At 27.8% G+C, this 18151-nt stretch overlaps 4 protein-coding genes across 4 annotated transcripts; 3 read left to right on the top strand and 1 right to left on the bottom strand.

Moving 5' to 3' along the window:
* Positions 1-2472: 2472 nt before the first annotated feature.
* Positions 2473-4467, top strand: PGO_111880 (phosphatidylcholine-sterol acyltransferase precursor; the record flags this gene model as incomplete). The annotated part of the gene is made up of 1 exon (XM_028688526.1): positions 2473-4467. The coding sequence occupies one exon, from the start codon at positions 2473-2475 to the stop codon at positions 4465-4467; it is 1995 nt and encodes a 664-aa protein (XP_028544327.1).
* A 3336-nt stretch (positions 4468-7803) lies between these two features.
* PGO_111870 (RNA binding function) lies at positions 7804-9786 on the top strand (the record flags this gene model as incomplete). The annotated part of the gene is made up of 1 exon (XM_028688525.1): positions 7804-9786. One exon carries the CDS (start codon positions 7804-7806, stop codon positions 9784-9786), a length of 1983 nt encoding a protein of 660 aa, XP_028544326.1.
* A 1824-nt stretch (positions 9787-11610) lies between these two features.
* On the bottom strand, positions 11611-13710 carry PGO_111860 (transmembrane amino acid transporter protein; the record flags this gene model as incomplete). The annotated part of the gene is made up of 2 exons (XM_028688524.1): positions 11611-11755; positions 11990-13710. The coding sequence occupies 2 exons, from the start codon at positions 13708-13710 to the stop codon at positions 11611-11613; spliced, it is 1866 nt and encodes a 621-aa protein (XP_028544325.1).
* Positions 13711-15502: 1792 nt separating this feature from the next.
* Positions 15503-16594, top strand: PGO_111850 (hypothetical protein, conserved; the record flags this gene model as incomplete). Its single annotated transcript, XM_028688523.1, has 2 exons — positions 15503-15574; positions 15935-16594. 2 exons carry the CDS (start codon positions 15503-15505, stop codon positions 16592-16594), a joined length of 732 nt encoding a protein of 243 aa, XP_028544324.1.
* Between the last annotated feature and the right edge of the window lie 1557 nt (positions 16595-18151).

Genomic DNA, 18151 nt, shown 5'->3' with positions numbered 1-18151 from the left:
TAATATTACACACCTTAAAAAGGGCACAACTTATTGATTTGCTTATTTTATTAAAAGAACACTTAAACACTGGATTATATACAATAGAAATTTTTTTTTTTTTTTTTTTTTCTTTCCTTTTTTTCGTGTTTATGTGGTGTCTTTTTTTCTTAAATTATGCATATTCATATTTGCTTCTTTTTCATTATGCATCAAAATAATGATGGATAAAATATATATAACCTTTAGGGGATTTTGTCTTATAACTTCATTTTAGTCTTTTATTTTTCCAATTTTGCAAGCTTTGCGCATTTTACTTTATCATTATCATTCTCATCATCATTTTTTCTTTTTTTTTTTTTTTGTTTTTTCATTCACGAGCTATATCATAAATACAATTTCTCATGTGTTTATGTTCTGCTTCTTATAAATACTACTTTTGTCGAGGGAGCAGAAATTGTAAAAATGTTTATCCTTAGTAATTTGGTTTCATCTATTTGATTCAGATTTTTATTTTATTTTATATGTTTATTTTATTTTTTTGTTTCTGCTATTATGTTCGCTTTTTCTTTTTTTTTGAGTTGTAATTTAAGACATTTAAAACAAGGAAAAGTTGGGGGGAAATAAAAAAGTAGCATGCAGTACTTAAACATCTTATTTGAGAAAACAGTGTTGCATGCTAATTCTTTTAATCCAATGTTTTTCTTACTTTTTAATGTTTACTTGTTCCTTTTTTCTCTGTTCTCATTTGCATTTCCCATTGTGCATGTAAAAACTGAAAAAGGGTTTTACAGCTTTAGTAGACTAAAGCAATTTGAAAGACAAACAAATGAACTATCTGTGTACAGATATTTGTAACTTGAATGCAAGTTCATTACAAAATGTTATATATGCGCATGTGGCACTTGTACATCATGTAAATATGTAGAGCTTATGCATGTATACCTTCGTACATAGATGGGAAACACCTGTTTAGCCACTTGAAAAATTTTATATAGCATTTACAAAATTGCAAATGCAAAAAAAAACAAAAATGAAACAAAGAGAACCAAACATAGCATGACAAACTAATTTTAATGCAAGTATAATTGAATACATAATTTTTATTCAATTTTTTTTTTTTTAAAACGATAAATCTTAAAAACTCATACATGCATGCATAATGTGCTTTTACAACACTTGAAAACACTGAATTAATGGAGATAAAGTTGTCCTTGGGATGAAATAACATATATATGAAGAGAAGCTTTTAGAGCACATGTTACAAACTGTTTTTTCTATGAGCTATTGTACTCATTTAAAGTGTGTGAATTAAAAGGGATGCTGTTATTTGAAAAACAGTATTGTTTATAATAGGGCTTAAATAAAATTACAACATTATTATATATATGCAGTTTAACATAATTTTTTATGCATGCTAATTCTTTAATATTCATATTTTCTCATTTTAAAAAAAATAAAATAATATATGAAATTAAAAAAAAAAAAAAAAAAAAGGAAAAACGGAAAAAAGGGAAAAGAAAGTAATAATATAAAAAAAAGCCAAGTGAAGAAAAAAACTAAAGAAAAGTAAAAAAAAAAAAAATGGATAAATTAGGGAGAAAAAATTAACTATTTGGAACAACTCTTCATATTCTTAAATAATTTCGTTAGAATTAAACAAAAATAACACTCTATGTTAAATTTTTAATTTTGAAAAAGCAGAAACAAAAAAGTTGCTATCATGTGCATATGCATGCACACGACATGCCTTAATATGCGTATATATATGAAAGTAAAGAGTAAATACAAGCGTACATGTTTTTTATATATGATAGGTATGTGCAGGCCTTGTCTTTACATATACGAAAAAGGCAAAAACGATAAATGCTCGTGTAATCTTTTAATAATCGTTTAGTTTATGTAATCTTGTGGTTCGAATGTACTTAAAATAATATTTATACATATATGTATGCTTTATAAGAATGTACCTTGTAATTTGAGAAATAAAAATTGTTTGAAAAAAAAATTTTCTTATTATATTAGCACCTCTAGAGAAATTCTAGCCCATAAAATTTTTATGTTTTTTTTTTTTAAATTTGTTTTTACGTCCGTTTGTAAGTATTTAAGCCCATATACACATGGATATAAAAATTACATGTATTTAAAATATATCTTATGTTACAAAAGTTTATGCGCATTTCAAAAGTACATATACTAATACTTACAAATTTGTAAAACGCGGAAAAAACTAAATATACATTTATACTCCCTATGCATATGTCAAATTTTTAGAAAAAATAGATTGCAAATTATGAGTTCCTAAAAAATAACAATTTTTTGAATGCTTAAAATTTTTCTTTTTTTTTTTGTTGTTTTTTTCGTCACTATCAGGCAACAATCTTTACATTTTTATTTGTTATCATCTTGTTTGTAACATTTAAAAAATTTGAGCAATTATTACTTGCCATAAAGCCACTAATTTTTGTGCCTGTTTTTTTTAAGTTTATAATAATGTCTCTTTTATTTCTTCTAATAGCATTGTGGCACTTGTTCGTTCCAACATCAGTTTGGGGTTTTACTCCATCCTTAAGGGACGTATACAGTGCCTTCTTAACCACTCCATATAATATAATATTTACGAATTCACAAAGAACGGGTGAAGTCGATAGCTCACTTTATGATGATAAGGAAGGATTTGAAAAGTTAGTTTCAAGTGCCGAAAAGGAAGAAGGGACTGTAACTTTTGCGCAACCAAAATCGGAAGAAGAAATGAAAGGGCAATCGGCTGAAACAGGGAATGTATTAGTTGACAGGGACACGATATATCAAGAGAAAGAAACTTTGATGAAAGATGCAAATACTAATGAAAAAGAGACTACGATGAAAGATGCAAATACTGGTGAAAAAGAAACTACGATGAAGGATGCAAATACTGTTGAAAAAGAAACTACGATGAAAGATGCAAATACTGTTGAAAAAGAAACTACGATGAAGGAATCAGATAGTGGGGAAGAAAAACTCATGAAAAAGAAAACAGAAGAAAAAGAACCGGAGGGAACTCTTCGTAATGTAAGAAAGGCCCTGGAAAAAAAAAAGCATAATTTTTTCTCGAAAATGTATTCAAATCATGGTGGAAGAAAAAAAATGAAAAAGGAAAAATCAAATGATATTACAAAAAAGAAAGATATTAATAAATTGCCTACGACCTTTTTATTACCGGGTGTTGGAGGAAGTACATTAATTATACAATATGAAAATGCATTAATTCCTAGTTGTAGTAATGATGTACTAAATTCCAAACCTTTTAGAATGTGGGTTAGTTTGCCAAGACTATTTTCATTAACATCAAATGTGTATTGCTTATTTGACACCTTAAGATTAACTTACAATAGTGAGAAAAAAATATACCAGAATCAAACAGGAGTCAAAGTTACTGTAGAAAATTATGGATATCTCAAGGGTGTTGAATATTTAGATTATATTAACAATGTAGGTATAGGAGTAACAGGATACTACAATGATGTATCATCACATTTTGTAAGTAATGGGTATGTTGATGGGGAAAGTATTATTGGTGCACCTTATGACTGGCGATACCCTTTATATCAACAAGATTATAAACTTTTTAAGGAAAGTATAGAAACAGCATATGAAAAAAGAAACGGAATGAAAGTAAACTTAATGGGCCATAGTTTAGGAGGCTTATTTATAAATTATTTCCTAACCCATTTAGTTGATAAAGAATGGAAAACAAAATATTTAAACGCTATATTGTATATGAGCTCCCCATTTAAAGGTACTGTTAAAACTATTAGAGCTTTACTTCATGGAAATAGGGATTCTGTATCTTTTAAAATAACCAGTCTTATTAGAATTTCCATATCAGATACTATGATGAAAGCTATTGGAAATTCCATGGGTTCATTATTTGATCTCATTCCATATAAGGAATATTATGAACATGACCAGGTAGTAATTTTAATTAATACAGATACCACTCCGATTGATGAAAATTATATGCAACAAGTGGTTATGAGTTGTGGAATATATAATAGAGAATGCTATCTAAATAGATCCGACGTGAAGTTAAAGGTGTACACCTTATCAGATTGGCATGAATTATTAAACGATGACTTGATGGAAAAATATAATAATCATAAGCCACACAGAGAAATAGATTTTTCTGTGGATCATGGTGTGCCTATATATTGTGTATATAGTTCACTTAATAAAAAGAATACAGACTATATGTTGTTTTTTCAAAAAGAAGATTTAAAAGAACCAATTATTTATCATGGGAATGGAGACGGTACAGTTCCTCTCGAAAGTTTAGCAGCCTGTAGCAATTTTTACAACGCAAAAGAAATAAAGTACTTTGAAAATTATACTCACATTGGAATATTGCATAATGCAGAGGTTGTTAAGTATGTGTATAATGTGTTACAACTGCCTGAAGACAATGAGAAGTTATCTATTGAAACTTCCGAGTTTATAGCAGCAGAATGATTTAACAACGACATAACGAAATAAAAAAATTTTATACATATTTGTGTGTAGAATATATAATTGTTAATAAAAAAAATTTTTTTTATTATAACAGTCAGTTGTTTGACTTAATTTCATTTGATTTTCTATTTGATTTTTTTATTTTTTTTTGTGTATTTTTTAATCTTCCTTTTGAATGTAATTAATTTGTTAAATGATAGAATCGAGTAGATGAGAAAGCACTGTTTTTACGTTTATATTATTTTATTTATTAGTTTTTTTTTTGTGTATGTGCTTCCTTATTTTGCTTGTTTGTTGATCACTATTTGACTTATTAATCATTATGTCAATATCCCATTTTGCCGACATTTCACCATATCAACACCTGGATTTTTTTTTGAACAATACTTTACAATTTGTAATCCACTATATATTTTTTGTACGTTTTTATTTGAATCCGTAATATTAAACTTAGTTTTTTAACCTAAAATTTGAATACCTTTTCTATTTGTGCATATAATACAATCATATTAAACATATGAAGCATTATTGTGCACATTTCCAATATATCTGGTATACACAAAATTAAACCACTTAATAAACTAATTGCCATTTAATAATATATTTCAATTATATTTTATAAATACGGAGTGTCTTCTATTCAGGCTATGTTTTTCTCTCTCTCCTTTTATTTGTAAGCACATAGTAAAGATATATATATGTAAATATACATTCACTTGTACACGTAAAAACATACATGTCCATGGGTACATAATTAAAGATATTTACAAATGTGTGCACATATTTACTCACTTTAAAAGAACTTTTCCTCTCCCTGTTAGTAAAAAAACGATTGCATTTTTCCTACTGAAAATATTTAAAAAAAGTATAATTACACCATTCCCCCCCTACTTGTTAACATTCTTTTTAATTGTATGAGCTTCTCATTCACTTCTTTTAAAGGAAACAAATGTACAAACATATGTGAATATGTATATATATATATATATGTGCGTTGCATTGAAAAGTAAAAATGAAACTTTTAATTGTTTATGATGCCAGGAATTCTGATATTATAACGGGTAAAAAAAGTGGCAATAAGCCAAGTATCATTTTTAAAACAATTAAGTAGTTGTTGGATAAGCCCGCAACTGAAAAGCCCCTTCTTATGCCTGCTCCCTATAAGAGCATTGATGAATTTCTTCCAAACACATTGCTATATTGATTACAAAAAGGGAGAGGTGTTGCTATTTTTATATATAGTTTTTGGAAAATATAACTTTTTGTTAATTTTTAGACCCGCGTGGATATATATGAAAATGGGAATTTTATTTAATTATTATTTGTTTTAAAAAAAGTTTAAGGGTGTCAAAAAGTTGCGTACACAAGTGAAAATTAAAAAAATAAGAATGTACAAAAAAATGTATATTCCCATATACTTAATCGGTGCTATAGGTATAATACGCGTGATAAAATAATCAGAACGCTTATACACGAAGTTGTTGAAAATATATAGGGAATCCCTTCACTCTAAACCATTAATAGGTTTGCGAGGAGTATATATTTACATATTTCTTTGTTCTCATATATATACTGATAAAAACCTTTTGTTTTTATTATTACTAGTACCCGTAGAAAAAAAGAGAAAAAAGAAAAAAGTTAAATACTAAGGGATGTGGGATTAGATACAATAAATATCTTACTCATATAAAAGTTAAAGTTTCTACCCTTCTCAAATAAATTTACCAAGCACGTGAAACCGATCAACAGCAGTGACAAAATATTATCTACATAAGTATAAAGTAACGTTAATATAGTGACAAGAAAAAATATGCCGACATTTTTACAAAATATGCACTACTCTCGGTGCCTCCTCATTCACCTCCCACCCTCTTCTTTTCTTTGCATATATGCATAATTAAGCAAATTTATATATACACTACATAATATGTGGCATATGAAAAACAAAACGAAACAAAAAAAAAAAAAAAAAAAAATGAAAAAAATGAAAAAAATGAAAAAAAAGCCAAAATATAAAACAACTGAACAAAATTAAAACAGAAGAAGAAAAAAAAAAAAAAAAAAAAAAAAAAAAAAACAAGGAAAAAAAAAAACTAAGAGAAGCGATATAACCACTGCGTAAAAAGGTATATACATATTAATAACAAAGCAAAGCGAATATGCAAAACGAAACAATAAATGTCAAAGGAAACCTAACATGCCTTTTAAAAAAAGAAAAGAAAGAAAAAGTAGCAAAACAAGTGTTATACGACAGAACACCTTTGTGAAAAATACATTAAAGTAAAAATGCTAAAAAAATATAAAAATCTGAAGCTGAAACAAAAATTAAAATCACGTAATTATACCTTGATATGAAGCACTGGTTTTCGGGGTGAAGTAGAAATAAATTAATAACACATAGCTAAAAAATGAAATAACAAAAAAAAGAAAAAAAAAAAAAGAAAAAAATTTATGTATATATACATGTATGTATATATATATATATATATATATATAACGAAATAAGCGGAATAGTATTTTTTTAAGCATTTTGCAGTAAAGGTGAGCACTAATTAAGATAAAATTACATACCTCGTACACTAACTAAAATGGTAAATCTACCAAAAGGAATGTTTTAATTTTTAGTCACCTTTCATTTTCTCTTGTGTGATTTAAAAATAGAAAGAGAGAGGGATTAGTATAACACTGAAGGCGTTAAAGAAGACGCGCAGCACTAGTTACGCGAACCCTGTGCGTTTAAACGTTCCTATATACCATACTGTGCGTACTTAATCATTATTATGCCCAACTATGATTACCCTCCTCCGTGTTATGCCATGCTATGTGAATATATATGAGTGCTTATGCATGCCTATGTGAAGCACACGTTTATTATATGCACATGCAGGCATATACAAACACTTGTGTATTTGCTTTTTTAAAAAGTAATTATTTAAGAGAATTTGATGAGTTCCCTTATTATTCTACTGAAAATAAAACATATATGAATTTTGCTTTGAAGTACGTAAAAAGTAGATAATTACATAAGGGGACGAAGAATTTGCAGAGAAAACGAGAAAAGAAGATCGAATAAAGAAGCAGTAAAATAAAAAAATAATAAGATTATACACAGAAATAATAAATAAAAAGGTAGGAGGAGAAGCCATTTTTTGTGGCCTATTTTAATCGATTGTATAGTTTTTGCTCCCTATTTCTTTCTTCATTTTAAAAACAGTTTAAAATAATATAAAAGTTATTTAGGCTTACACACAAATCCACATAATTACAAAATTAAGCACAAAGATAAGGACACAAGAGAGACGAAGGTAATATAAAACTTTTTTCTTCGAACACAAAATGAGCAACACAAATAAGACAGAATTAACGCAGGAGAATAAGGGCATGAACAACTCTAACACTACAAAAACATTGTGGGTAGGGGACTTAGACAAAATAAAAGATGAAGTAGTAGATGAGAACTATATTTTATATTGCATGTTTTACGAATTTGCAGAGGACATAATAAAAGTAAAATTATGTAAAGAGAGAACATCTCAAAAAACATCATATGCGTTCATTGAATTCACAAGCTTTGACATTGCAAAATATTGTTTTGATAATTTAAACGGGAAGTGGATACCAGGAAGAATGCATAAATTTAAGCTGAATTGGGCAAAGTATAATGTGAGCGAAAATGTAAATACTAATACTAGTGAAAAGAGTTTAGATGTTGAATTAGATGATAAAGGCACATATTCCATATATGTTGGAGGATTACCCAAAGGAACTACAAAAGAAGAAATTGAAACTTTATTTTCACGTTTTTATACGAGTATATGTTTTGTAAAGATGATTAAAAATATGCAGAAAAATCAAAATAGAATATATTGCTTTATTCATTTTTTTAACCACGATGAGTGTATTAGGGCTTTAGCTGAAATGGATGGCTATGATTTTAAGGGTTGTAAAATTAAAGTCAGCACGTCCAATGGGGCAAAAATTAACAAAGGGACTGGAGATCCCAATAACTACTACTACAAAAATGGTAACTATCAAATGCACCTTAACAACTTGAAGGTTATGAACATGGGAATGAACATTAACATGGACATGAGTAATTACAACATGGGAACATACGTCGGCAATTATGCTCAGGGGGGATCTTACCCTCAGGGAAATTGCAGCCAAGCCAACTATGACCAAGCAAATTATAACGCAAGTATTAACAACAATAATGATAACAGCAATAATAACAACAATGACAGTACAAACGAAAATGACAACAGCAATGATAACAACAGTGGTAAGAGCAACAATGACAATATTAATAACAGCAGTAATAATAAAATAACTAGCAAGCATGCCGATAAAGAAGAAGGTAAAAACAGCGCAGGAGTAGTAGGAGATTCGATTAAAAATTATCACCTCTACTATAACAGCGTAAATAATGAATTGAATAACCCATATAAGGTAAACTATTATGATCATTTGAATTCAAACATTACTGCATTTCCTATGTATAACAGCACAGCTAACCGTGGTACAACTAATATGCCATATAATTCTAATAATTACGGCAATGAAATGAATTACTACACGGGCCAAATGGCACAAATGGTACAGATGCATAATTATGGGAATGATGGGAATCCTATTAACAGCTTCTCCAGGAGCAATGAACAAGTGAATAATTACAACGCAGAAATTAATTGTTTAAATAATTTTAACCTTACTCCCGGAAAGGAGGATGATCAGAACCTTATGAATTACAGAATGAGTAACATAAATTACCCATGTGATATTAACAACTATTATATAAATGACAGTAGAAAAAACATGACACATGATAAGAAAGAAGCTAATAATAATGTAAAAAATGTAGACTTGTCAACTGAATCCAAGGTGATAAATCATATGAAGCAGAAAAACGAAATGATTGAGGAAAATATAAACAATATTAACCATTCATATGGATTAAATTTTTATAACGTCCCTTGTTTGAACAATGAATATAATAACAATGGATTTACCATGATTAATAATAATAATTGTCATACAAATGGTGAAGTTAATTATAATGGTAACATGAGCAATTTCCACACGAATGATATGAGCAGCGGTAATAATTATTACTATGGTGGAGATGAGCATAACAAAAACAGCAATAGCAAAGAGAAAAACAATAATCGAAATCACAGTAATACCAACAATAGCACGAACAGTGGAAGTATGGATAACAACGAAACTATTGATAATGAACATAGTATTCATAATAACGACACTATGGATAATAACGGTAGTGTTTACAAGAACGATATCAACGATGATAGTAGCAAGTAAGGATATTTATGAATATAATTATGGTGGAGCCCTATAACAGATGTTAAGAAGTTTAATGAAGTGCGTAGCAGGGCATACATTTTCTGGTATAATAAAAATCCCGGGGTCTAGTAATTCAATATGTAGAAGTTTTACATGTAAGCATTTGCATTGCAAGCAGTTTAATCCGCAAGTATTTTCAAGTTGCAAAATATTTAAGGGCATATTTCGACGGAATGTTTTTGTCCCCATCTATACACGATGAGTAACTTTGTCTATATGTATGGGCTCTTGTACGCGTGCACCACATGTGCCTGTAGCATTTATTAATAATTGTTAGAACATATGCCCAGGAAAAGAAGATCAATTATGCAGCTAACTTAAAAAATAATGGTTCACGAGCATAGCAAACTCTATGGGGTCAAGAACCAAGGATACATAAATGAAATTGCATATAATTCCATACATGTGTGACAAAAAAAAAAAAAAAAAAAAAAACATGAAGCAGGATGTTCTTGAACCGTCTATAGAGCTGCATATATATGCATGCGTACATAGATAAGTGCATTAAATGCACAGTGAATCTTGTACAACCCGTTGTATCTTTTACGAATCATGCATGGATGTATTTTTATTGTATAATATATAAAAAATATTTATATTTTTTAACCATCTTTTAAACTAAAAATGTCCAGCTTTTTACAAATAATACAAGTATGAGCTCGACACATTGTTATTTGCCACAAATTAAAATGTAAAGTAGTGTTTTAAAAATAAAAAAAGCAAGAGATAGGAGTCGATTCAAGACAGAATATTACTGGAATAGTAATGTTAGCACATATTACGTATGTGCAAAAGTATATGCATAAATCTGTATATATGAATATATATATATATTCTTTAAAACAACCAAAAAGATTACCATCCGAGGTATACATATATATATGTATACATGAGCCCTTTTTTGTAATTAGCAAATATGTTATCGTGCTACAAGCGCAAACTATCTTTAATATTCATGCATATGAACAATATTTACTCTTCACATGTATGAATACACCGAATGTAACAACATCCCATTGATTTCATTTGTTTTTATAATTTTGTTTAATTTTTAACTTTTTTTTACGCCCATTAAGTTTATTTCTTTTGCTCTTTTATAACAATGGATTTTTCATACGCATTTTATTACCTGAAAATGATTTTAAGAAGGTTTAAAAATGAATGCATACAAAATCACAAAACTTTTCATGTTACCCCATTGTTATTTTTTTTTTTTAACCTACTATAGTAGCTATATTGTTTATAGCATAGTTTTATATTTCTTTTGTTAATTTAATTACTCTACATTTTATGGCGTCTTTTATATAGCCTGTGAACATGCATGTGCTCAGTTAGACGTCGATTCGTACATATCCGCTTCATACACGTGTCAATTTCCTCACGCATATTTGTTCAACAGTTCATAAAGCCCGTTCATACACCCACACATACAAATATATATATATTAATATAATAACTGCCATTATATAGAAAGGTTCATTTATTTTATTTTCTTTATTTACTTCACTTCCACTGTATTGTAAGTTATTTCAATATCAGGAAACACGTATACCTTAAAAACTCCTTTGTTTACAAAAAAAAAAAATTATATATATATGTATGAAATAATATGTATATAATGAAAAGTGGGATATGTTCCAAAAAATGTAACGCAGGAACATGAGTAAATTGAAATAGATGGGAAATAAATCCAAGGAATGAAAAGTATATCGAATAGATTGAAAAAAAATCCATTAGGTCGCAAAAAAATCAAAGTTGAAACTTTTCGTCTTTTCCTTTTAATTATAAAATCAAAGTTAATGCAGTAATAATTACAGAAAAAAAACCCATGAAAGAGAAAAAACATAAGATACATAAGGTTGAATATCGTTCCAGCTTGTTCTTCACATTATGCCTATTTTTAAAATAGATCAAATTGGGTAAAAGACTACGAAAAGGGAATATTGTATGAAAAGATGAATGGATGATTATTGAATTTTTGGAAACATAAAATGGACAGATGAACATATACATGATGTGTTCTCAAAAGAACTGTGGTTTGTAACGAGCATTGTGCAGTAAAGTACATAGGTGAGTATTTATATTCAAGTATATAGGAAAAAAAAGAAACGAAATTTTTTTTTTTTTTTTCTGCTTTAAGCTTTTTTTTCCTGCTCCTTACCAAGATATTAGGGTTGAAGTTATTCCTCCCCCTATGCCAATAACATTTGATAACTTTTTGACATTAAACGCTATAAGGGCGCATAAAATGGTAACGGAAATAGAAATAATCATTCGTTGTTTTTTATCTCCTTTTTGAGATTCTGTTGTGATAGAATTTTCTGTCACATTATCATGTGTATTTTCTTCAAAGGGGTTTGTTGTGTCATCGTGCAAAAGCGTAGAAAAATTTTCCATATATCTACTTCTGGAAACAAATGCGTAGAATTTAAGAAACCTATTACGAGCAGATAGGTATAATGATAATATGCTTGAATAGGATCCCATAAAATTTAAAGGTACAGAAAAAAAAAAGGTTATTGATAAAAGAAATTTACATAACAGTATTGATACATTTGTGTCTTCATAATTTAATATAATATTATCTTTTGAAGTATTTAAAAAAGATAAATATCCTAAAAATCCAAAGAGCGTGTAAAAAATAACTTGTAATAAAACACTTCTATATGCTGATTTGGTTAATCTTTTGTGTGTTGGATGATTAAATTGTCCAGTTATGAAACATGCATTTGGTTGCTGAGAAAAAGAAAATAACAAAATATTGAAGCATTTGAAAAAATGCTTATCAAAATTAAACAATACTATTTCTTTATTAATTAATAAATTATAGTAATCTCGTGTTTGCCATCCTATAGTTATTATGGTTATTGATAAGGAAAATAAGGAAAATATCAGAAAATAATTTAGAGATCCAACTTGTTCTCGAAAAGTGATTGGTAATATTAATAGACATACTACTATAATTAAAAATATATGATTATAAAAAAAGGTCGGAAAATTAAAAACATACAATATACTACTTAAAAAATTACGTATTAATATTAATATCAGTATATAACTTGAGAGAAAACCAAATGCTTGTCCAAAATCAATTATGGTTTTATGATATTTATGCCCTATTTTTTCCAATAAATGTCCATATACAAATGTATTATGCTTCAGTGATGATAGACATAATATGTTGGTAGTAACATAAGATTCAACGGAATTTAGTAATATCAAGAGAATACTTAATACTATTCCTAATTTCGAAAAAACGTAAGGTATTGACAAAAAACCTACACCTATGGCTGTGCATATAAATAAGACAGTGCTTGATCGTACACCCCCAGGCGTAAAACGACTAAATGTTCTTCCTTTCCAATTTCTTTTTCTTTTTCTTTCTTCTTCATCTTGTTGATTTTGTTCATCTTCTCCAACATAAACAATGGTATTATTTTCATTATTATATTTTTCATTTTTATCATTTTCTTGATAATTTGTCTCAGTATTTTTTGAACAATTATCGTTACACTGGACATAATCATCACCCTCCTCATCATAATCCCTTAAATTAATATATGGACTTGTTTTCAGATTGTTCCTAAGAATATCTGTATTATTTTCTCCTATATTTTTATGGTACTTTTTTTTGTTGTTATTTTTCATATTTGATGAAAACATGTCACTTATCGTGTTTTTGCTTGGTGTGTGTGTGTTATTTCCATTTTTGTCTTCACCTAAAGTTCCGTTATTCATTTTTCCACCTTGGACATGTACAGATTCTGAATTTTTGTCACCATCTTTACGCTTTTTTTCCTTTCTGGAGTTTGATTTCTTTGATCTCTTTTTGTTTTCTTTTTCAAAACTGTGATTGTTCTCCCCTATTCCATTTTCATTCATTTTGCACAGTTTGAAAAACAGCAAAGGGAATGAGATGAGGATTTTAAAAATGTTCCAAAAAATTTAAAACGGGCTTGCCCAGTTAGGACGCGTCGGAGAAATACCTACCTTGGTGTACGACCATAAAAAAATAAATATTTATACGTGCCTATATATATATATATATATATAAATGTACAGATGGACATATGCAACACAGGAGTACTTGGAAGTCTAACTTCAGTTGTGTTTCACGCTTAATTCGTAAATCTCACACTTGAACAGTATTTACTGTTCTAATTTTTGTCTTTTTCTCCTATTATTTCGACGAAATGTGACACGCATGCACATTTAAAGGAATTACCTTGCACTTTCTTGGAAGTGTTCACACTTGTTAATGTGGTAACGAAAAACAGAAAAAAAGATAAATTAATAAATATTCAGAAATTGGTAACTAATCCTATCTAGGATATAATTTTAGTATATGTTGTATAAACAAGGTTTAAACTTATGACGCGATTTCAAGGTACTTAAAATGCATGAACAAAAATAGAATAGAATAATATATTAAGTAAAAAAAAAATCTTGTGTTAATTAAGAACTATTCATCTGGTAATCATAAAGGAAATTAAATTTAATGCAAAGTGGAAAAAAGGTGCAGGATGTAATATGAATAAGAAATTCGTATTATGGTTTAACTCAGCGCTAAAAAAATATAAATATATATAAAATAAGGATTTAAAATTAACAATTGGCGTTATCATAAGCGATGGGAATAAGATGAAACAAATGTTGTTAGTAATGTTTAATTGCTATAAAGAAGGCAAAGTACAAATGAGGGAAGAAAATATGTAAACATAAATAACATGTTATAACAGAGGCTTTTTTAACAAAATATAGGAGGGGTATGTGTATGAATACTTATGTAATATTACCGTAATTTTTTTTAATGAAGATGACAAAAATGAAAAAAGAAAAAATCAGATTCATTTAAAACGTTGTAAAGAGAAAAATTAAGAAGAAAAATCATATTCATTGTTGCCTCTGTGCTATTCGATATATTTTATAATTATTTTTATTTGCATAACAAACTAAAAAAGAAAGCAAAGGAAAAACTCTATGATACATCATCGTGGATATAATGGAGCAATCTTTTTTCGTAGGGCAACACAATATTCCTTTTTGTCATAAAAGCATGTATTTCTAGGAACGAAAGAAAAAAATATATATATCCAGGATGCACCACAATAAAATTTCGCTCAAGTAACGTATAAGCTACACTTGACATTATGTTGTAAAAATCTATGTATGCTATTTTATTTTATTTTTCGTATGTTTTAAAAGCAAAACAAATTTTTTATGCAAGTATAACATATGTGCTATGATTGTGACCCAAAAAACACAGTTTTACTGTAACATATATTTTGCGTTAAAGAGAATAATTTTTTCCTCTTATCCTATGGGTTGATTTTCGTGCAAATTACGTTTATTTTTATTTTGTTGCGTTTTTCAAGCCAACAGTTTAGATAATTTGTAAGAAAATATGGCCTCTATATTTTTAAATCCACTTTGACATTTTCCCCGTGCGTGAAAAAACTGAGGGATAGAAAAAAGATAAAATGGAAGTTGACTCATTTTTGCTGGAATTTACAATTTATTCATTTGCATATTTACAGAACATAGGGAAAAAAGGAAGTTTTTATAGATAGCAGTTGTTTTGTCATATTGCATATACATATGTATGCTTAATTTTTTTTTTTTTCCGAAGTTATTTTTCTCATTTTTTTTAAAAACTTTGTTCTTATTTGCAAAAATGAAGTGCATTTTGAGCCATTTCCGCATTTTGAACATATCCGTTGAAGACAATCCCCTTACAACCATAAATGTAAAATCGTAAATATATTAGAAAACAAAAAATCCATATGCATTTATACTTGAGGAAATAATGTCGCATAAAATGATAATTCAGAATATCTTACAATACATATATATATATATGTATAAATGTAGTAGAATAAAATGTGCACACTAATTGTTCATGATGGATAATCCCCTTTTTTGTATATAAATGCGATATGATATATATGAGCAAAATTCCCTCTGTTTGTATGTGAAAAATCATCCATATCTATATGTCTTGTCCGTTTTTATATAATAAGGCGTGGTTGCTTATGCACACCGCCATCGTCTTCTTTACAAGTACAGATAGTGCTTAAGTGCACACATTTTTAAAAATTTACTTCAGTTGTTTGTAGCTAATTGTAAAGACATTTCAGATATTTATAATTATGAGAACGAAACTCTGTGTGCAGCGGCACTGGATAATATAGTTAGAGAAGAAGATTTAAAAAGCTTTTTCTCAAATTTTGGAACAATAAGTTCTTTTAATATTATTGATAAAAAACATTTATCGAAAAATTTTAAAAAATTTGCCTACTGTGCATATATAACATACCGAGAAAAAAATGTAATTGAAATCATTTTAACATACAGTATTCATTTGAATAATTACTTTAAAAGCAATATACAACCACCATACTATATAAATTTGGAAAAAAAAAAATTTGCATACTATATAAAAAAGTACTATGAAAATTATTATGACCTATATAATGAGAGAAAGATAATTATTAATGAAATTTTAAACTTAAACAAAAATAATAATAAGGGAAGAAAAAAATTAGATTTAATAGACGAAGATGGATTTACTGTCGTTCAAAGGGTAGAAGACAAACCAGAATTTATGAATTCTGTTTTTTCTACCTCAAATGATAGATTCACATATTTAAAGAAGGAAAGGAAAACGAAAATTCATGAGAACTTTTATCTTTTTAAAAAGAAAGACAATATAAGAAGTACCAGTGAATTTATGGGGAAAAAGAAAAATAAACATAGGAAATTCTAAGTTAGAAAATGCGGAACGTACAACCAAAGTGATATAAACGAATTCATGTATCATGATATATATACATAAAAGTTTAATTCAAATGTGAAAATGAAATGACTCCTTGGAAGCAGTATGAAGACACATAAACAGAAATAAGGGTAAAAAAAATAAAATAAAAACATTCCATTGGCAAAAATATGTCAAAGCATCTGCAACAAATGTTCTCATCAGGATTATGTCTATTGTAAAACTGAATTTAATTAATCACAAAGGGAGAAGAAAAAAAAAAAAAAAAAAAAAAAAAAAAACGGACTACATTTTAGATAATATTCCATATAGTGAAAAATGTACCTCATTTTAAAAACCATTTGCACACAAAAGTGTATTTGCCCCTAAGCTTATTTTGTCTAATTTGTTTTTCTTCTTTTTTTTTTCAATGGTAGGATCATGTCATAGAATGTTTACCAAAAATTTTATTTTTTTTGTTTTTAAAACTTTTAAAATTTTGTTTATAATTATTAAAAAAGTTACATTAGATTATTCTCACTGAAGATAGCATGTAGGAAAATTCCCATTTTTACCAAAAAAATTAAAAATAGATATCGCTGTGTTTTTTGTCTGAACTGTGTGCATAAATGTATAAATGTACACATGTACATATTGCACGAAGTTGCAATTTTAAAAAAATTTCAAAATGAAATATGTACACATGTTAACAAATTTTTTAAGGCTTATGAAAGTTATATTAGAATATAGTTAAAAATATACTTTTATAGTTTTTCTAATTTTTCTAATCGCCAAAGGCGTGAACAGTCCCCGTACGTAACATGTATTAATCAAATGAACTGTACACAAATGCAACATACTAAACCTTCAGAGATAATCTTATAAGAGTTGTGTGTTTTTGGATATTATATGATTGTAAAAACATCTTGTGTATTCTGTGCGCACGGTTTTATGTGAGATTGTGCATATGTGTATGTGTCATGTTTTAATTACTGTTCACATTTATGCCTATAGTTATTTTCTTTTCTAGGATGGAAACGCAATGCTTACTAAACCCAGAAAAAAAAAAGAAAAAACTTTTAAACGTTAAAAAATAGTATTATTATAATTTTCGATCTAATGAACTTTCAAATAAAATACATTTGCCATTCCACCAGCAGAATAAATTTAGGGATACCTTTTAAAAAAGCTGAATGATATATTTAAGAAAATTTCAAAACGTGAACAACTTTAAAATAAAAAACAACAAAATGGTACAACCGTTATTATCTTGTATATGCAATACACCAACTATCGCAAATATACGCGAATATCATATCTTAATTTATTTTTGTTCTTTTCCTCCCCCGTACCAATAAGTTGCTAAGTTATAAAATAGAAAAAATAAAAAAAACCTTAAATTGCTATATATTAAATGTATCCTTTTTTTAAAAGAAAAAAATAAAAGCTTTAAAAATTTGGCATTAAGACGATTTTCTTTTTTCTTTGTAACAAGGAAAAGAAATATTTACAATTTTATATAACCCGCTTAAATGCATAAATCTAGATTTTACAGATAAGGCACAAAAT

Source organism: Plasmodium gonderi (assembly GCF_002157705.1).
Source record: "Plasmodium gonderi DNA, contig: Chr11, whole genome shotgun sequence".
Taxonomy (NCBI): domain Eukaryota; phylum Apicomplexa; class Aconoidasida; order Haemosporida; family Plasmodiidae; genus Plasmodium; species Plasmodium gonderi.
The sequence above is the reverse complement of the archived record's forward strand: the minus strand, read 5'-3'. Positions and strand labels throughout refer to the sequence as shown.